General features: G+C 35.0%; 1 protein-coding gene across 1 annotated transcript; it reads left to right on the top strand.

Moving 5' to 3' along the window:
• Positions 1 to 2,078: 2,078 nt before the first annotated feature.
• LOC107491331 (probable ethanolamine kinase) lies at positions 2,079 to 14,192 on the top strand. Its single transcript, XM_016112174.3, has 11 exons — positions 2,079 to 2,443; positions 2,824 to 2,915; positions 3,117 to 3,223; positions 4,273 to 4,378; positions 5,411 to 5,533; positions 5,696 to 5,787; positions 7,125 to 7,209; positions 12,054 to 12,159; positions 12,236 to 12,302; positions 13,522 to 13,614; positions 13,696 to 14,192. The coding sequence occupies exons 1-11, from the start codon at positions 2,307 to 2,309 to the stop codon at positions 13,822 to 13,824; spliced, it is 1,137 nt and encodes a 378-aa protein (XP_015967660.1). The 5' UTR covers positions 2,079 to 2,306; the 3' UTR covers positions 13,825 to 14,192.
• Positions 14,193 to 17,996: the final 3,804 nt, after the last annotated feature.

Here is a 17,996-nt window from a genome sequence, read left to right as displayed (position 1 = left end):
AATCCTTCGATAGTGGTTGAAGTTTTGATCTTCTTCCTTTGTGCAAAACTGTTGAAGGCTCGGAAGAGTCTTTTATCCTTCATTAAATAACTCGTAGAAGTAACTCTTCCACCTTTCATTGATCTTCTCATCTTGAGCTAAAATCTCTTCGTCTTTGTTCTTTATGCACTTAACCTGATCTAAGTCTCTTGTTTTTCTTTTATAGTTCTTTGCGATTATATATATACCTTTTTTTCCTTCTTTCATGCCTAAAAACTGGTAGAGACCTTCATGTGCTCTTATTCTTGCTTCACTTATAGCCACTTTTGTCTCTTTCTTAGCTGCCTTATAATTTTTCCAATTATCTGCATTGCGGCACAAAGACCACCCTTTAAAGCACTTTTTTTTTGCCTTTATCTTTTTTTGTACACGCGCATTCTACCACTAGGACTCCTTGTCTCTTGATCCTATTCCTCTAGATTCACCAAAACTTTCTTTTGCTATTCTTCTAATTCTGCCATCTTTCTCCACATCTCCTCTGCACTTCTATCCCATTCCCACTTTGCCTATTCTCTTACCCGTCTTAGGAAGTTTCTTTGTTTCTCACCTTTTATTTGCCACCACCTCGTCTTTAGATTTTCTCATATGATGTCTTTTCCTTAACTTTTGCTCAATATGAAAATTCATTACGAATATCCTATGTTGTGTTATTAAATTCTCTGCCGAAATAATTTTACAATTAATGCAAAATTTCTGGTTGACTCTCTTCAATAAGAAGAAGTCAAATTGAGAACTTGTTATGGCACTCTTATAGGTTATAAGATGTTCGTCTCTCTTTTTTAAAGCATGTATTTGCAATGAGAAGATCAAAAGTTGAGGAAAAATCCAAAATAGTTTTACCCTCAGTATTGATCACCCCAAAACCATGACCTCCGTGAATACTTCCATATCCAGTCATTTCTCTTCCAACATAATCACTTCCTACAAAAAATCTTATCTTCTGAAGGTATGTCTTGGACCAAACTCTCTAGATTCTTCCAAAACCTTATCTTGTGTTGCTTGTTCGAACCCCACTTGCGGTGCATAGGCACTAATCACATAAAAAGTACCTCCTTCCACCACAGATTTGATAGAAATGATCTGATCACCCATTCTCTTAACATTCACTATGTCTTTCTTCCACTGACTTATCCACGATAATACCAACTCCATTCTTATTTTTCACCTTTCCTGTATACTAAAGTTTGAACCTGGGGTATCCAACTTCTTAGTCTTTGCGCCGACCAATTTTGTTTCTTGTAGGCATATGATGTTAATCTTCCTCATTATTTAACACTACACCCAGACACCGATGCAGCGGCTCTTGCTCATTTGACACTGTACGCGAGCCATACAATGCGTTTCTTCCAGGCAATGACCTAATTTTAGCGCAATAACATTTTTAATTCATGTCATGAAGATTCAGCTAAGTTTTTATGTTGGTTGTCGAAGACCTAACACAACTTTTCTCCGTTATCAGGATTTGAGACTAACTATGTACGGTAGGTATAGTATAAGCGGAGTTAGTGATAGAATATAATATTAATATCATATTTAATTTAAATTTATAAATTTAATACATTCTAAAAATTAACTAACTTATAAAATTTTTATATTTATTTTTAAATTTTAAATTATTTTATTGAATTTATAATTTTAAAAATAAAAATATAAAAATGAATCTTTTAAAAAGCAACAAAAAAGTGATTCTAGTGTTTATAACGTGGTTACCTATTGCGAAATATAAATTGTCACGTATTTATGTGAAAACTTTTTTTTATAGGTTGAAAAATAATATAATTTTTAAATTTATTTAAATAAAAAATCTAATATTTATGATATGCTAATTGATATATTTATAAAAATAAAAATTTATTCACAATTATTTTTATATAAATTTAATAATTAAAAATAATTAATAATTTAATAAATTTAATTAATTATTATTTAACTATTTTCAAGTATTAACTTCTTACGAAGATTGAAGAATTTGAGTTTTTACCGTTTATGAATTTATCAAACAAATACTTTTTACGTAAACATGTGGTATATTAGTCATTTCGTTGCGGAATCAACTCTCATCGTCCAACGCCACACGAAACAGCGTTCTATTCGAATGCGAAGAAGGGGAACAGTTTCCATAGAAAGAAACGATACTCTCGCCATCATCGACATCCGCTTCCTTCTCTCAAAACTTCCGAACTTCCTTTCTTTTGTTCTCTTAAAGCCACCACCGCCACCATCATCTTCGTTGCTTCTTCTTCTACTTCTTCCATTTCGGGTTTGATATGGGTGCCGAGGTTAAGATCTGGAATCCCGTGGAAGTAGCAGAGCAAGCCCGCAAAGACTATGCCTCGCAGATTCATTCTTCTCAGCTCATCATTGACCCTTCGCTCTCTTTCTCTCAAATGAAGCCTCTGATCATGTTCGTATTTCTAACGTTTCTTTTCTTTTTTTTTATTTATTTTTTTCGTGTGCTTCTTGGACCTGCCTTGTTTGCTTCGTTTCGTTTCTTGTTGGATTTCCTTTCTTTCATTTTATGGTGCTTTGAGTCGAAGCTTTTTCCATGAGAATGGGGAGCTTACTTTCAGTTGATATTGACTGAGTCAGATTTTTGCAATTCCCGAGTTTTGGGAACGATTCTATTCCTTTTGATTTGGTATTGTGTGGGTCTTGTAAATCGTTGTTTGTTAGGGTTGTTTATTAGTTGAAGGTTACTTCCCTGTTTCTTGAATTCTGTTCGTTACATCCATGCTACGCCTATATATATGATTTTTTGATACGTCGAGTTGTGGCTTTGTGCAGCAAGTTGTGTAAGGATATGTTCAAGGATTGGTCAAATTTGGATGATTCTTGCTTTGATGTTGATAAAATATCTGGAGGCATAACAAATTTGTGTAAGTAATTTCTCGTTATTCCTTTAGATTTGATTTTCCACTAAATGAATCGCTTTCTATGGCAAAGGCTTACTTGTTAGATATCATATAAATATAAATAACGTTGAGATTGATTTTTGTCTGGTTGCTTAGTTAAATCTTATTCGCTGTTACCATTTTGGTTATTGATATAGAACCTAACTAGTAATTTGGCATTGTCAGTACTCAAGGTTAGAGTTAAGGACGGAAATTCTGTTGATGACATTATTACAATCAGACTGTATGGACCAAACACTGAGCACATTATTGATCGTCACAGGGAGTTGCAGGTTAGACACTATAACCATTACTATCTTAGTCACTGAATTGTTCTGCATGGCATAATTGAGTGAAATTTTGGTTCATTGTGCATTATTTTTTTATTTTTTATGTTTTGTTTTCTTTTTCTAATGCACTGAAAACGTTTAAAAGTTTGTTATAAATATTCAATCATGTATTGTCAACAACCAACTAGTTTGAAACTCTTAAGAGTACAAATATATAATTAGATTTCTGTTTCCATTGGAAAAAAAGAATTATGTGATTTAATGTTAAAAATCTTATTACAAAACCAGAGCTTTTAGGATAGAGGATGTTGCATATAAAGGTTCAAGTTATTTGTAGTTTCCTAGAGTTTGCCTATAAATTTGATTCACTATTAATACATCAATGCTTTTTATCTATTCCTGAAATTCCATTATTCCACAATATGCTTGATAGGTCAAATTTTTCAAATAAGTTAGCAAGGGATAGGCAGACTTAAACTCCCGATAACAATAATCTCAACTTGAAGAATAATCCCTTTTAGATGCAATGGTTCTGAGGCTTATTTACTTTTGGAAGAGAAACTCCCCCAAGGAAAACCAATGAGCTTTGTTCTACTCATTAAGAAAAAAAAAAGTGAGCTTTGTCCTACCCAATGAGGTTGCACACATATCTGACACACCAATGTCTTTGATTGTAAACTAGTAGGCTGTTTTGGTTGATGTCCATGTCTACCAAAGACAGGGACATGGTGGTATGCATCTACCTTTGGTTAGAAGACTCAAATTTTGTTGGGACAGGCTGATGCAGAAATGCGCCCAAAATCCATTTATTCTAGTCCTTCCATAATTCTTAGATACAGAAATTGGACATGACTAAGATATGTATTACAAGTTTGTCCCTTAATTGGTAGATTATTGAATGTGCACATAGTATTTCAGTTTTGATCGAAGAAAAGTATGATTCTTAATTGTTCACATGTCTGCCAAACGTTGTGGTTAGATTGATTTCTTCGCTGCATATACTCATTAACTGCCGTTTTACTTTGTGAATGCTTGTGAAATTTGGTGTTTAGGCTACCAAATACATCACATCTGCAGGATTTGGTGCTAAGTGGCTTGGAATTTTTGGAAATGGCATGGTGCAATCTTTTATAAATGCACATACTCTCAGCCCATCAGGTACCCAAAAAATAAAAACTATTCAAAATCCTGTTTGGAGAAGGACTGACATGTCATAAATGTGGGTTTTTTCAAACTACTCACTTTGGAGTGTTAATAAATATCTGTTAGACACTAAGTATCTCTAAACAGTGTATCTCTACCCTGTATTGCATTTATTATATAGACATTGTTGTAGGATATATGTGACATTCTTGGCTGTATATGTTTCATTATGGGAATAGTGTGAGGGACTATAGCTTCTACTTAAGTCCTTACTGGAAAAATTTAACTCTTACCATATTGCAATCACTGGGTTTTTACCATATGATTGGAATCACTATATTGCACCTGATCCTATTATTGCCTAGAATAAATGCTGAAAGTTTGAGCTTGCCTTCCCTTAACAGAGAATATTGTTGTTTACTCTTAACCTGATAAGGCTCCTTGAAAAGTTGTAATTATTACTTAATACTAATTTTGTAACTTAAAAGCTAAATATTTTATGTTAGCATGATATATATAATATTTCTTCTTTCTTATGTGTTTATGAAGTACCATGCGGTGTAAAGCTTTGAGTCTGTTAGTAGCTCACATAGATCATACTTAACATGTTCCTTAATAAATGCTTTTGGTGAACCCTAGACCTGTCTAGAGTGTGTTTCATACTGATTAGTTATGGAAATAAGAGTATTTCAATAATGGATTATAAGCTTAACTAATTACTTTATAATTAATTAATATTAGTGTAAAATCATTCTTATGTTTGGATATATGAAAACATTATTCAATAATGGTAGGAAGTGATTTCTTTATGATTTATAATGTTTGATATTTAAGATTCATTCTTTGAAAATTTTACAACTCCCAAATAGTGCTTAAAATGCATTCCTTAAAAGAACTTTATATTGTCTTGTGTAAGTAAGATACATACCACTTTTGCCTATATTTCTGAAATTCATCAAATTGCATTCAAAACATTTTCTATGTGAAAATGCAAGTGATAACTCTCCCGAACATGCCCAAGTGATGAATTCTTTTATATTCTGGCAGATATGCGAGAGCCAAAGTTGGCTGCTAAAATAGCAAATGCATTGAGAAGATTTCATCATTTGGAAGTTCCTGGTTCTAGGGAACCCCAATTATGGAATGATGTTTGGAAGTTCTTTGAGAAAGGTCCCTTAAATTTCCTTCTCTATGTTGGATAGAACTCCTTTGACTTTCTAACTATAATTCTAATATAGAATCTATTTCGATCAAGGAAAAGTGTATCTATTTGTTCGTTTGGCATTAATCTTAGTAGTTGATTTAGACATTTTTCATATGTTTGTTTTACAGCTTCCACTCTAAAGTTTGATGATAGCGAAAAGCAAAAGGCTTATGATACTATTTCATTCAAGGAAGTTCACAATGAAATTGTTGAACTGCAGGTGCTACCTTGTTCCCAAAAATATCTTGATGTTTTGTGTTTGTATTTATCTTTCATTTAGTCAGCTTTCAACATGAACAGTTTCAGATATTAGAAACTGGTTCTCAGTTAGTTAGAAAAAGAGTTATAAAAGGTGTTAGAGAAATAGAGAAGAGGTTGAGAATTTAGAAATTGGGAAACTAGGAGAGCAAGGGCCTTCTTGAATATCTATTTTTAGCAATAATAAATACTTTGTAGCATATTCTAACCCAGTTCCTTTCAATGTATTTACTATACCAATTGAATGAAGGTATTTAATCATTTTACCTTTTATGTTATATATTCTAGTGGATTAATTGGCACATTAATTGATCCTTTTATTTATTAAATGTGTGTAACCTGCACACTAATCTTCGTAACCTGGATACAAGATTTGGCTCTGATATGAACCCATCAAGTAAAAATAAGAGGGGAGGTGTGCCTGCAGCCATGTAGGCCTATTTGTAGTCACTCATAACAGAGAAAATTGGTTTAGAGGGATAAGCCGTGTACATCAGATAGTGAAGGGGATAGAGACAAATAGTGATATAATAGAATGGACAGAGCATAGAGAGTATTTGGCAGTAATGGCATATGGAAAGGGGCAGAGGAGATAAGTACTCAAGAAAAGTGTGGAACTACACTTTAAGAGGTAGCTCTCTCCTCAAATACAACATGAAGCATCCCATAGTATGATACCACCCCCCCATGGAAAGCTGTCGCCCACAATGGCTTCACTCTATCGGCACTCTATCGCTATTTGGTATTCACCTTAATCCAACCTAGAGGTAGCCCCCTTTTTATGGCGCTAACAACCTAGCCTTGATGTCATTGTTAAGTACTAGAAAAAATGGTAAACCACTTGGTATTTGGTTATCACTACTTGGTATTCACCTTAATCCACAGTAGCCATTGTTAACTATCTAAGGAAAGTGGAGAACCACATGTTTAAAAGCTAGCCCTTGAGGGTGTAAGAACTTCTCTCTCAACATCAAACATCTCATGCTACTTGATGTGTGACTTTGGGCACCCACTCCCATGATACCCAAGTCCTTAACAGAAAGCCTCAGAAATTTTCCTCCATAGTCTTAAAGGGGATTAATTGGGAAAATAAGGTATCAATAAAAGTTAGACTGCAAACATAAAGCAAGGCATGGGTTTAAATAATTTCATATAGGCATTGTTCATGATAAAATGACGTCATTTATGAAAAAAGTTAGAAAAACTTGAATTCAGTAGCTAACGACTCATTTTGTTTTTGTCAACAATTTATTCTAGACTGAATTTTATTTTATTTTATTTTTTTGGGTTGTGCGACAGGAGTTGACTGACTGTCTCAATTCTCCAGTCATCTTTTCTCACAATGACTTGCTTTCTGGAAATATAATGGTTAATGCTGAAGAAGGTATTAATATTCTTTGATTATAATAAGCATGTTTGTGCTTCCACCCTATGATTTTAGAAGTAAAAGCATGTTTCCACCCCTTCCCCTCTTTTTTCTTTTTGGGGCAATGAACTATTCCGTGGTTAGTGCCTTAAGTAGTTCACTTTGACATCTATTTTGCTAAAATGCATGCATGGTATTGAAAAGTCACCACTTATGAGCCAACTGTCAATGCAGTTTACTTATTAGGGAGCATATTTAAATGTAATGATGTAGCACTGCTTGTTAATAAGGTCTAGCATTTAAATTTTACTTAAAATGTTGCTTTGTTGATTAGTACAAAATTAGTCCAAAGTTTAGGAACATGACCTTCGATTTTCACCAATATTAACTTATTGGGTTTATTTGTTTACTTACTCTTGATAGAAAACTGAATTTTATTAAGATAGAGAATACTATACAAAAGAGGATGAGGATTAGATATCCTCACAAAAATATAAAAACGGTTAAGACCGTGTAGTAGAGTATGCCAATCCCTTTGAATGTCGGCTAAAGGAACTCCCTTAAACGAACCATGTGCAAAGTACCAAAGGGAAGCATCAAGGTAACCCCCTATCCTAGATAAAGTCAAAATTCGAAAGGAACTATTAATTGGAGTATGATTACTGGTGATACTGGATCTCAGCTCACAGTTGAAGGGAAGATAGAAGACAATTAGCAAACGGGCAAAGGGAATCAGGGAACTTAGCAGCCCTACTCTCTGAAGCCAATTCCCAAATTCTGCCTCCTCTTTCTTCTTTTTCTCTACCCACTTGTATCATTCTTTCCCATCACAGAAAACATACATGCAGTCTGAGCGCACTCAGTGGCATTCTGATGCTCTCAATTTCTGCCTAACTTAGTTAGGCCTTGGGGACCCACTCAGTTCTCTCACTCCCTGATATTGCTTAATTCCCAAAATGCCTCTGAACCTCTTATGCATATACACTGGCAGCTCTTTGTAGATATTATCCTTAAAGCTAATACTCTCCTTAGGAACTACTCCCTTGTCCTCAAAATGGAAGTCAGGGAAACTGATTTTAATATCAGCTGCCAGCACCCAAGGAGTTTCAAACTCTGCAATGTTCTACTATTTTACTGGAACCTCTAACTCACCTAAAGTGTTCTGCCACACTACCAAAATTTCAGGTATAACATGCGCGGGGAGGGAGTTGCAACTTATATGCCACTTCCCCCAATACTTTCAGCAACCTCAACATTCTGGCATAAGCGATGCGATGCGATGAATATGCAGTTGCTTTGGAAAACCAGAGAAAATGTAAGGGGCCGAGAGAGAGAACAATCACTAGAGAATACGTGCTCAATACTAAAAAACGTTAGAGAGTATGTGAGGTGGAAAGAAAACTAGAGAGTATGTGAGGGGGCGGTAAATACTTGGGTGGGCTAAACAAAGAATTATAGATTCTAGGGTATGGAAGACAGATGAATCTAGAAGATTAGATGAAGAACCCTACACCGTTTTTATTGGGAACTTGCCACATAACATATCAAAGAATGAAATTCTTCAACAATTTAAATGGATAGGGGGAGATCAAGGATGTATATCTATATCGCAAAAACAGAGGAAGGGATATTTTTATGTTTGCTTTTGTAAGATACAAGATGAAAAAGAGAGCAATCAAAGCAATTTTGGAGATGAAGGACAATGTCCTGAGAGGGCGCCGAACGGAGGTTATAGAGGCAAAGTATGGAAAGAACAAAGGGATCATCTAGAGAGCACATGGTTGGAAGGAAAAATGTTAGGTTAGCATGAAAAAAAGAAGCCATAAATGGGTAAGAAAGAGGGAACGAAAATTGATGATGATGAGAAAGAGAGGAACCATAGAAAATAAAACTCAACAAAATGAGTATGATAGGAGGAGAGAGCAAGGTACAATATTGGTGGAAGGAGAGGTAGTTGATGAAAACATCCCATGGTTCAAGAGGAGCTTTATAGGAGGAAAAACTTCACTACTGAGTCTAGAAACCTTGTCAAAGATGCTAGAGGATGTGTGGACGGATGAAATAGTTGTGGTGAGGGAAGCAGGGGCTTATAAAATGGTGGTTTGCTTTCTTGATATGGATGAAGATGAGATTTGGATGGAAGCATGAAGGAGGGAGTTGTGTTCTTTTTTCTATGATGTTTGGTTGGAATGCTTTGGGATGCCATTTCATTCCTGGCCTCCAAGAAAATTTTTAAAAAGAGGGAAAGTTTGGGGATCATTTGTGAAGTGTGATGAGCTAACAAAGAGGGATTTACCCTATAGCTCTGGAAAGCTTCTCATTGACTCTTGTCAGATGAACAGAATTGAAAGAGAGGTTTGGATGAAGATTGATGGAAGATGCTATTCGATTCAGGTTAGAGAAGTGGGATGTGAAATATGTGGACCTGAATGCTTCCCAGACAAAAGGATTGGAACAGAGATGCTGTTCTCGGATGAAGAAGAGATCAACCGTGAAGAACACATTCAAGTGGAAAGCTTTAAACAGTATGACGCTGGCATAGGAAGGAAGAAGGAAGAGGGACGAAATGGAGAAAGTGGAGGCAAATAGGATGGCTGCCATGGAAAAGTCCTTGAAGATGAGCCATTGTGGTGGTTGAAGAGGAGTACGGCGGAGTGCTTCCTGATGAAGTTGGAGCACGTTGTATTGGGAAATGAGTGGAAGTTTGATTTCCAAGAGAATAGCAACGATAGGGAAGCATTACAAATAAGAAGCAGCGTTAGTGCAATGGCAGAAACGAGTGAAGAAAGTGACTTTGAAGAACATAAATCGATAATTATAGGGTGGAAATTAGCAGAAGAATCAGGCTTTGAAGCTATTGATGAAGATGAAACACTAATGCAGATTTTGAAGATGCAAAATGTGAAAATTGAAGAGCAAAGAAAATTGAAGAAGGCAAGGGATAGGGCACGTAGAAGTAGAGGAGCCGACAAGAGAAGGGTTGGTAGTAAAATTTCAAATGATTATTTCTTCTTGGAATGTCAGGGGTTAGGGGGGAAGGGAAAGACTGCTATGATAAAGAAGTTTAGGAAAGCAAAAAACCAATGATACTAAGTATTATTGAAACTAGGGAGAGCTTGTCATAGTGGGAAGTAGCTGGGATTTGGGGAAGGAAAGGATTGCAAATGGAAGCTGTGAAATCTGTTGGAGTGTTGGGGGGCATATTAGCTATGTCGAATCTTGTGTATTTTTTTTTTGTGGATTTATGTGAGAAGGGGGAAAGGTGGCTGCCTTTGAAAGGATGCCTAAGGGAGGAGAGTTTTGAATGTGCTGTTTGTTTCGTTTATGGAGTTTTTGATAAAGGAAGAAAAGATGTGGGAAGAGTTGAGTGGGTTATTGAAATGTATCAAGTGCCCATGATGATTATTGCCGACTACAATGAGAGTGGTGGAGCTTTAACAACTACGGCCAAAAGTAAGCTGTTTTATCATTTTTGGAATCCGGAATGAGCTGAGAATAAGCAAAAGAAAAATTAATATGCATTGGTTTGTTTGGTATATGGACAAGAGGTAGTGGTTTGATTTTGGATGAGTTTTTGTGGTTTTCTAAACCAGCTGATGGCTATGCCGAAGGTTGGGATTAGGAACCATGTATGAAGGAATGGAAAAGGAGGAGACTGGGAGGATTTGTTTGAATCAGAGGATATAAAATTGATTTGTTGTTGTCTTTGCTATCTTTTATGCTTTATGTAGTTAGGATTGAAGAAATATATTTGTTGAGTTCTTTTGTTTAGTACTAGGTATGTACTCTCTGATGTTGTTGTACTCTGACTAGCAGTTTGGTCTCACTATAATGATTCTATTAGAGTTTCTTTGTAATGGTGGAAAAAAAAAACCCAGCAACCTCAAACCTGACATAGAACTTAGGACTGAGCTTTATCCCTCCGATACTTATCTGCATATTGCACCTCCTACACTTGTCGGCCTTATTCTTCACGTGGTATTAATTTGTCTAGGACTGCATGCCTTTTTGCAAGCATTTGGTTAACTTCCTTTACTGCAGAATGCAAATCACCCCTTCAGAGGAGAGTGGGAGGGTTTCTTCCATATAAGGCCATGGATGGAGTTGTTTTAGTAGATGCACTGCAGGTGGTGAACCACAATTCTGCCCAGCAGAGAAGTTTGGATCACTGCTTGGGTTTTATGACCGCAAAACACTGTAAATGTCTCGAGGTACCTATTCTCCTTCTCGGCTTGGCCATCATTCTGAGGATGGTACGCGGTGCTTTATTTTAGCTTAGTTCCTGCGCTTGAACAACTCTGACCAGAAGGAACACAGAAAAGCATTATCTATTTGTGATTGCCCAAAGAAAATCCCTAAACCCTTGACTAAAGGAAATCCTGGACCAACGAAATCCCTCGAGTTTTTCAATCCGTACAGCAAGTATAAGGGAAATTTAGATAAACAGTGAGGATGATATTACCTCCCAGAGATAAATGAGCAAGTTACCAACATTCTAGCTTCTTAGGTGATATTCGTATCGAGTTTTGAAGGGGAGGGATGGTTTGGATAGCTTGTAGTGTAAAATTTACACTACAAGCCTCCTCTTCCCCTTAGAGATCTTGAATACCACAAGATCCCAAAAAGAAAGAACTCAGGGATTTCCTTCCAAAGGAAAGCTACTCGGTAAGTGAGTTTATTTGATAACTGGAATGTATGATATGAATATATTGTGTCAGTTTTATAGCGAAGTATCAAGGAGACAAGCATGCCTAATTGGGATTACTGTAACCTTCACATGTTAAGAGATAATGCTTACATTATTAATTCATTCAAGGTTTTCCGTCTTCAAAATTTCATTATTTGTTCTGACAAATCTCCAGATAAAGTTTACATCATTGATTATGAATATGCCTCGTACAACTACAGAGGCTTCGACATTGGAAACCACTTTGCAGAATATGCTGGCTTTGATTGTGATTTTGAGTTGTAAGTTCTTTGCTTGCTTCGCATCCTTTCTTAGGCATGATTTTGTTGCTACTTCTTGAGCATCTTTCTCATGCAGGTACCCAAACATGAATCAACAATACCATTTCTTCAGGCATTACATACAACCTGACAGACCAAATGAGGTACACAAAAGGGCCTTTTTTTTTTTGGTGGTTTGGATGATCAATCCTATATAAAATCAAATGCACCTATCAGTTATTCAGAGTTAGATATTTAGCTAAGGATTTAGTTTGGATTGTTTTAGCCTTTTAGGTTAAAGACCACCTAAGGCATACTTATCATTTATAAGGATCTCCTAATTATTTTTTTAACTCTATGCCTATTGGGTCTTAGATTTTTCTGTAATGATCTGTGTGTTTCCGCTTCCTATAGAAGTAAATTATCTTTTATTTATTTATTATTAATACTTTTACGGGGTGGAAGACTGAAATTAAGTGCAGTGGTAAAGCTCCTGGCTTTATAATGGAAAACACTTAAAAAGTGAAAATGGAATATTTTCACAAGTCAAACAAACATTGTTAAGAAAAGAGAACCTTTGAAGTTCCATATGTTGGAGGGTCAATGTTTGCACATATCTGCCTCTTGACAATATTTGATGTTTTGTTTTATGCTGATATAGAATAATTTTGTACTTTCCTATCCTGTACCAGTCACTGGAGATAATAACAAAAATAATTGGTCAAAAGCTCTCATAATCTCTTAACTTGAGATTCTGTTCTTGTGTTGCGTGCTTGGGAACAAAAAAAACATTTACATTAAAGCTGATTTTCTTCTGTTTCAAGACGTCCTCTCCCATAACTACTATTCTCAGTTTCTCAGTAGTCATATAAACAAAGGACACACAAGAATATAAAACTTCAGGCGTGATGGGAGAAGTATGAAATTGACCCATTCTTCCTACCTATGGCACACTTGGATAAATTCACTTGCCTATCATTGATTAATCTCCGTTGCCATCATATTGATTTGATTAGTAGTGGTGATTACATTTTTACCCAATACATTTTATTAGATTTCCCTATAATGTAGTCACTTCTAATTTCTAACCTAACCCTTTTGTTTTCTAATATATATGTTTTATGGTTAATCTTTACTGCTATCATCAGACGGGCAGTGTTTTGAGATATTAGCCTGGGATCTCCAGGTTAAACTACACAGTAACCTCGTTGTATGCAACAAGATTCAATTATTTGCATGCAGATAAAAATGTAAACTTATATATGATGCATTTTAGCTATGCGCATTAATGTATTTTGCTATCTCATGTGTCCTCTAGCTAATTTTATACTCTTCTTTTCCTATATTTGTTTTTAATAAATCATTTTATACTTGTAAATACAGGTTTCTGAGAAAGATCTTGAAACATTTTATGTTGAGGCAAATACATATGCATTGGCTTCGCACCTTTTCTGGTCTTTGTGGGGGATAATTCAGGTAGTGTATTGCCTCCTAATATGTTACATTTTCGCAGTAATGACTTCCATGTCTATAATTGTTTCGTTCGATATTTCTCAGGCAAGGATGTCGCCGATCGATTTTGATTATCTTGGTTACTTTTTTCTTCGATACAATGAATACAAAAGGCGGAAAGAAAGTTTTATGTCGATGGCGCGATCCTATATTTCTGGTGGCAAGAATAAATAGAATATGCTTAATCAGCCACAAATGTACCCCCCTCTTTTCTTTTTTGCTTTTTCTTTACTTTTTCGGTCAAATTTGTTGTACGATGAGGCTCCAGAGTCCAGAGCCATGTAGTTCATTATTTTTGTAAAATATCTTGTGTAGCTGCTGATGAGAATAATTGCAATTTTGTGCGTCTAGTTTGAGCTTTAGAGGCTCTTTGCTTTTCATGTAGTCCTGTTACTCTTGCTTTCTGTATGTTATTCTTTCTCCTTTAGTCTTCTACAGTGACATTAACACATTTTTTTGGCTGTTAGTGCAGTCCTTATTGTTTGTTGTAAGAAATAACATTTAACAGCAGTAGAAAGAACTACTGATATTCTCAGTTGTGATATATATAGCTCGGGCAGAAAGATTAATATTCGAAGGATATGCAATAATTTGTTCATAACTAATTCAATACATAATTGATTCAAATTAATTTGTAACTGTTTCATGATTGATTCATAAATAATTGATTTATAACTACATCAGATATTTAACTTATCAGCCATTTCTCTGTTAGTAAGTACAACAAACACGAGCGGGTTTTTAATTGATAAGTATATTTTAGTTTTTTTTTTTAAATTAATCTTATGAAGCTATTTTTGTCAAAATATTCAATATCCTTTTTAGACTTGGGTAGAGTGTTTTTTGTCTAAACATTTGTGATTTAAAAAAAAATATATTCTTAATATTTAATTTGATTTTTAATATTTCGATTTGTATCAAAATTATTTTTAAATATTAACTTCATTTCAAATGTTAGAATAAAATTAAATGAATAAAAATATTAAAGACAAAATTGAATCAAATTAAATATCAAGGATATTTTAAAAAAATTATAAATATCAAAGACAAAAAATTATACTTTAGTCTTTCTACAACATTACTTAAAAAAATATTTTACTCTTTTCACATTATCCTTAATTAAGAGGAATATGACAAAAATCACTTTTCTTACCGTTAGGAGTAATAAATTTTGTTGGTCATATAATATCTCTCTAATAATAATAATACTAGAAAAAGTATATAAAAATTAGTTTTAATTTTTTTAAAAAACGGACATTTTGTTTAGTTACCGTATCAGTGTGCACGTGTCTTCCGTATTCAAACGTATCCTGTCCAAAGATATAAAAAAAACCAGCCGGACACGGCCCAATAGTGTTTTGAAAAGTTCTCTTCAGTTTTACACTTTTACTTTGATAAAAGTAAAAAACCTAACTTTGTACCACCACTCCCGGGAATGGATCATTGATATTGAGAATTAGTGTTGATCTAGAATTTCTTAATAGAATTCCTTCGTTACAAGTATAATCTAAACCAACAAATAACTCTCAATCAAATTTTAATTCAAAGGTGTCACAATCAATACAAAATAATCGGGAGTTTTAAGCCCCGGATCGTCTTCCTTAGGGGTTGCAATGAAATGCTCAATTATTGGCTATGGGGGATTTGGGGGTTTTGATTGCAAGAGGCAAGTAATTAAATGAAAAGCAAGTAAAAGCAATGAAAATATAAATTAAATGGAAAAAGGGCTCTTGGCAAGAATTGGAGAATTAAGGATTCCTATCCTGGTTATGGACCACAAACATGGTAATTGTGTAGAATTAATTCCAATTAGTCAATCCTAACATCGAGGGTTAGTCAAAAGGGCATAAATGATCTCAATCCACAAGTCTTAGCCAACTCTATTAATGGAAGGCTTAGAGTTAGTGGAAATCAAATCAACTAACAATCCTCACACAATGTAGAATGGACATCCACCACTCAAGTTTACCTAATTACCCAATTTTTCAACCAAGAGTGTGAAAAAATAGGCAAAAATTCAACCAAACATTTTATCAAACACTTGGAAGGCATAAAAAAAAAGTATGGTAAAATAACAAGGAATAATAAATTCTACAACTATCATATGGATGAAAACAATAATAACAACTAAATTAAACAATAAGAAACATAAAACATGAATTGCATTAATTGAAATTAAAAGTAACAAAATGTCATAAACATAAAGGAACAAAAGAAGGAAAATAACAAATAGAAGTAAAGAACAAAGGTGCAATAACAATAAATGGTAAGAAAAACTAAATGAAAACAAGAATTAAACCTAAATCTAAGAGAGATCTACCCTACTCTACTATAATTCTAGAGAGAAGGGGAGCTTCTCTCTCTAGAATATGACCTAAAACATGTTTCTAATCTATCCTAATTGCTCCCCCCTTGACATGGAATGATGCCCCTTTGATATAGCACTCAATTAGTTTCAGAAAGTCCAAAACTGGGCTCTGGAGGCCCAGAAATCTCTTCAGCGTTTTTCTTTAAGTGAGTCACGTGCGCTGATACGTGCACGTGCTGAATTTTTCTCTTTTGCATACGCAACATGGTTGTGTGCTTCTCCTTTGATTTCTCAATGTTTTCTCCCTATTGCATGCTTCTCCTCCACTCTCATCAAGGCACTCCTACCTATTATACCTGAAATCACTCATCAAAACCATTAAGGCATCGAATGGGATGAAAGTAGGATACAATTAATTAAATTAAGTACAAAATAGCATGTTTTCATAATTAAGCTCAACTTAGGGAGAGAACACAAAAGTATGCTATTTGGATGAATAAATGTGGGTTTATATGATGAAATCCACTCAAATGAATCCAAAATTTATCATAAAATATGGATTTATCAATCCTCTCAATTGTTAAAAAAAATTGAGTGTAAAGTGTGATCTCTAATCCTTCATTGCGCTCTCTCTCTCTCTCATATTTATTCTTGGTTCCACTTATAAAATTAATGGTGAAAAATCACACTTTACTCCCTCAATTGTTAAAAAAAATGAGAGGATCCATTTCTCCCCAGACCCGTCTCTGGCTCCACTTCCACTCACCCTTTCCTCACTGCCGGTCTGCCGCCACCTTCGGTCGTCGCCGCCGAGGGTGTTTGTCGTCCCTCTCCACACCCACTCACTCTCAATCTCAGCATCTCCTCTTCATTGCCACCACTTCTGCGGTGCTTGTCGTCGCTGTTTGCTGTCGTTCACTGCCTCTCTAGCCGCCACTTCCGTTGTGCTCTTCGTCGTTATTCCCATGCTCGCTGCTGTGTTCGTCGCTTCTCCAACCACCACTTGTTGTCATCATTGCTCCAGTTCTCGCTGCCATGTTCGCCGCTTCCCCAGTTGCCACTTCTACCGTAATCGTTGTCGCTGCTCCCGTGCTCTTTCGCCATGCTCTTCGTCCTCCATTTCAAGTAAGGGAGAATGTTTATTTTTCTATCAATCGATTTCTGGTTCTGTATTTCAATTTTGTTCTGGTCTTTGTGCTTCTCTTTGGTTCTGATTTGTTTTGTCAGTTTTGTGCTTCTATTTGGTTCTGGACTTCTATTTTGTTCTATGCATCTCCTTAGTTTTGTTTTGTTTTGTGCTTCTAAAATTAGGTATTATTAGAGACTTCTTTCAGAATTTTTTACTGGCTGTTATGAGAAGATTAGAAAGACACAGAAGAAAGACAAGAGAAAAGAAAACTGAATTGATCGTTATTGTGTTTTTTAGCATATATACTAAAAGACTATTTGTTTCATTGAACTTTTCATTCATATCTCCTAAGTCGTAACAGAGGCATGTTTATATTTGGTAGTATACTAGGATTATGTAACAATTTATATTTTGTAGTATACTAAATTCAGCTAGTGCTGTGTTGAATTTTGCAATCACAAATCCTTTCTTTGGACTTCTAAGTACTTAGATCTTTTCTTTATTATTTCAGTGATTATCATTCAAAATTAAAAATAGTGTAAGAAATTAAGTGTCTTTCTAATATTGTCAAAAATGAATTTATATGCTTGTCAAGAATTGAATATTTTAGTAAACAATAATGGCTGGGAATGAACTCAGCTCACTTTGTTGATATAACATCTTTGTTCATATTATTATTTAGAGTAATACCCCAAATAGGTCCCCAAAAAATTTACCATCCGACAGTTTTGTCCCCCACAAAATTTAACTAAGATTTTGACCCTGAGGTTCTCAGATATCCCCCAAATACGTCCCCAAAACCGTTTGATCCGGTTAAAGTGGTGACGTGTCAGGTCAATTGTGACATGTCACCTTTAGGACATTTTGGTCCCCATCCACGCTGGACAAAACGACGTCGTATTGGAACCA

This window comes from Arachis duranensis, chromosome 5 (assembly GCF_000817695.3).
Source record: "Arachis duranensis cultivar V14167 chromosome 5, aradu.V14167.gnm2.J7QH, whole genome shotgun sequence".
Lineage (NCBI taxonomy): Eukaryota > Viridiplantae > Streptophyta > Magnoliopsida > Fabales > Fabaceae > Arachis > Arachis duranensis.
This window is presented reverse-complemented; position numbering and strand designations above follow the sequence as displayed.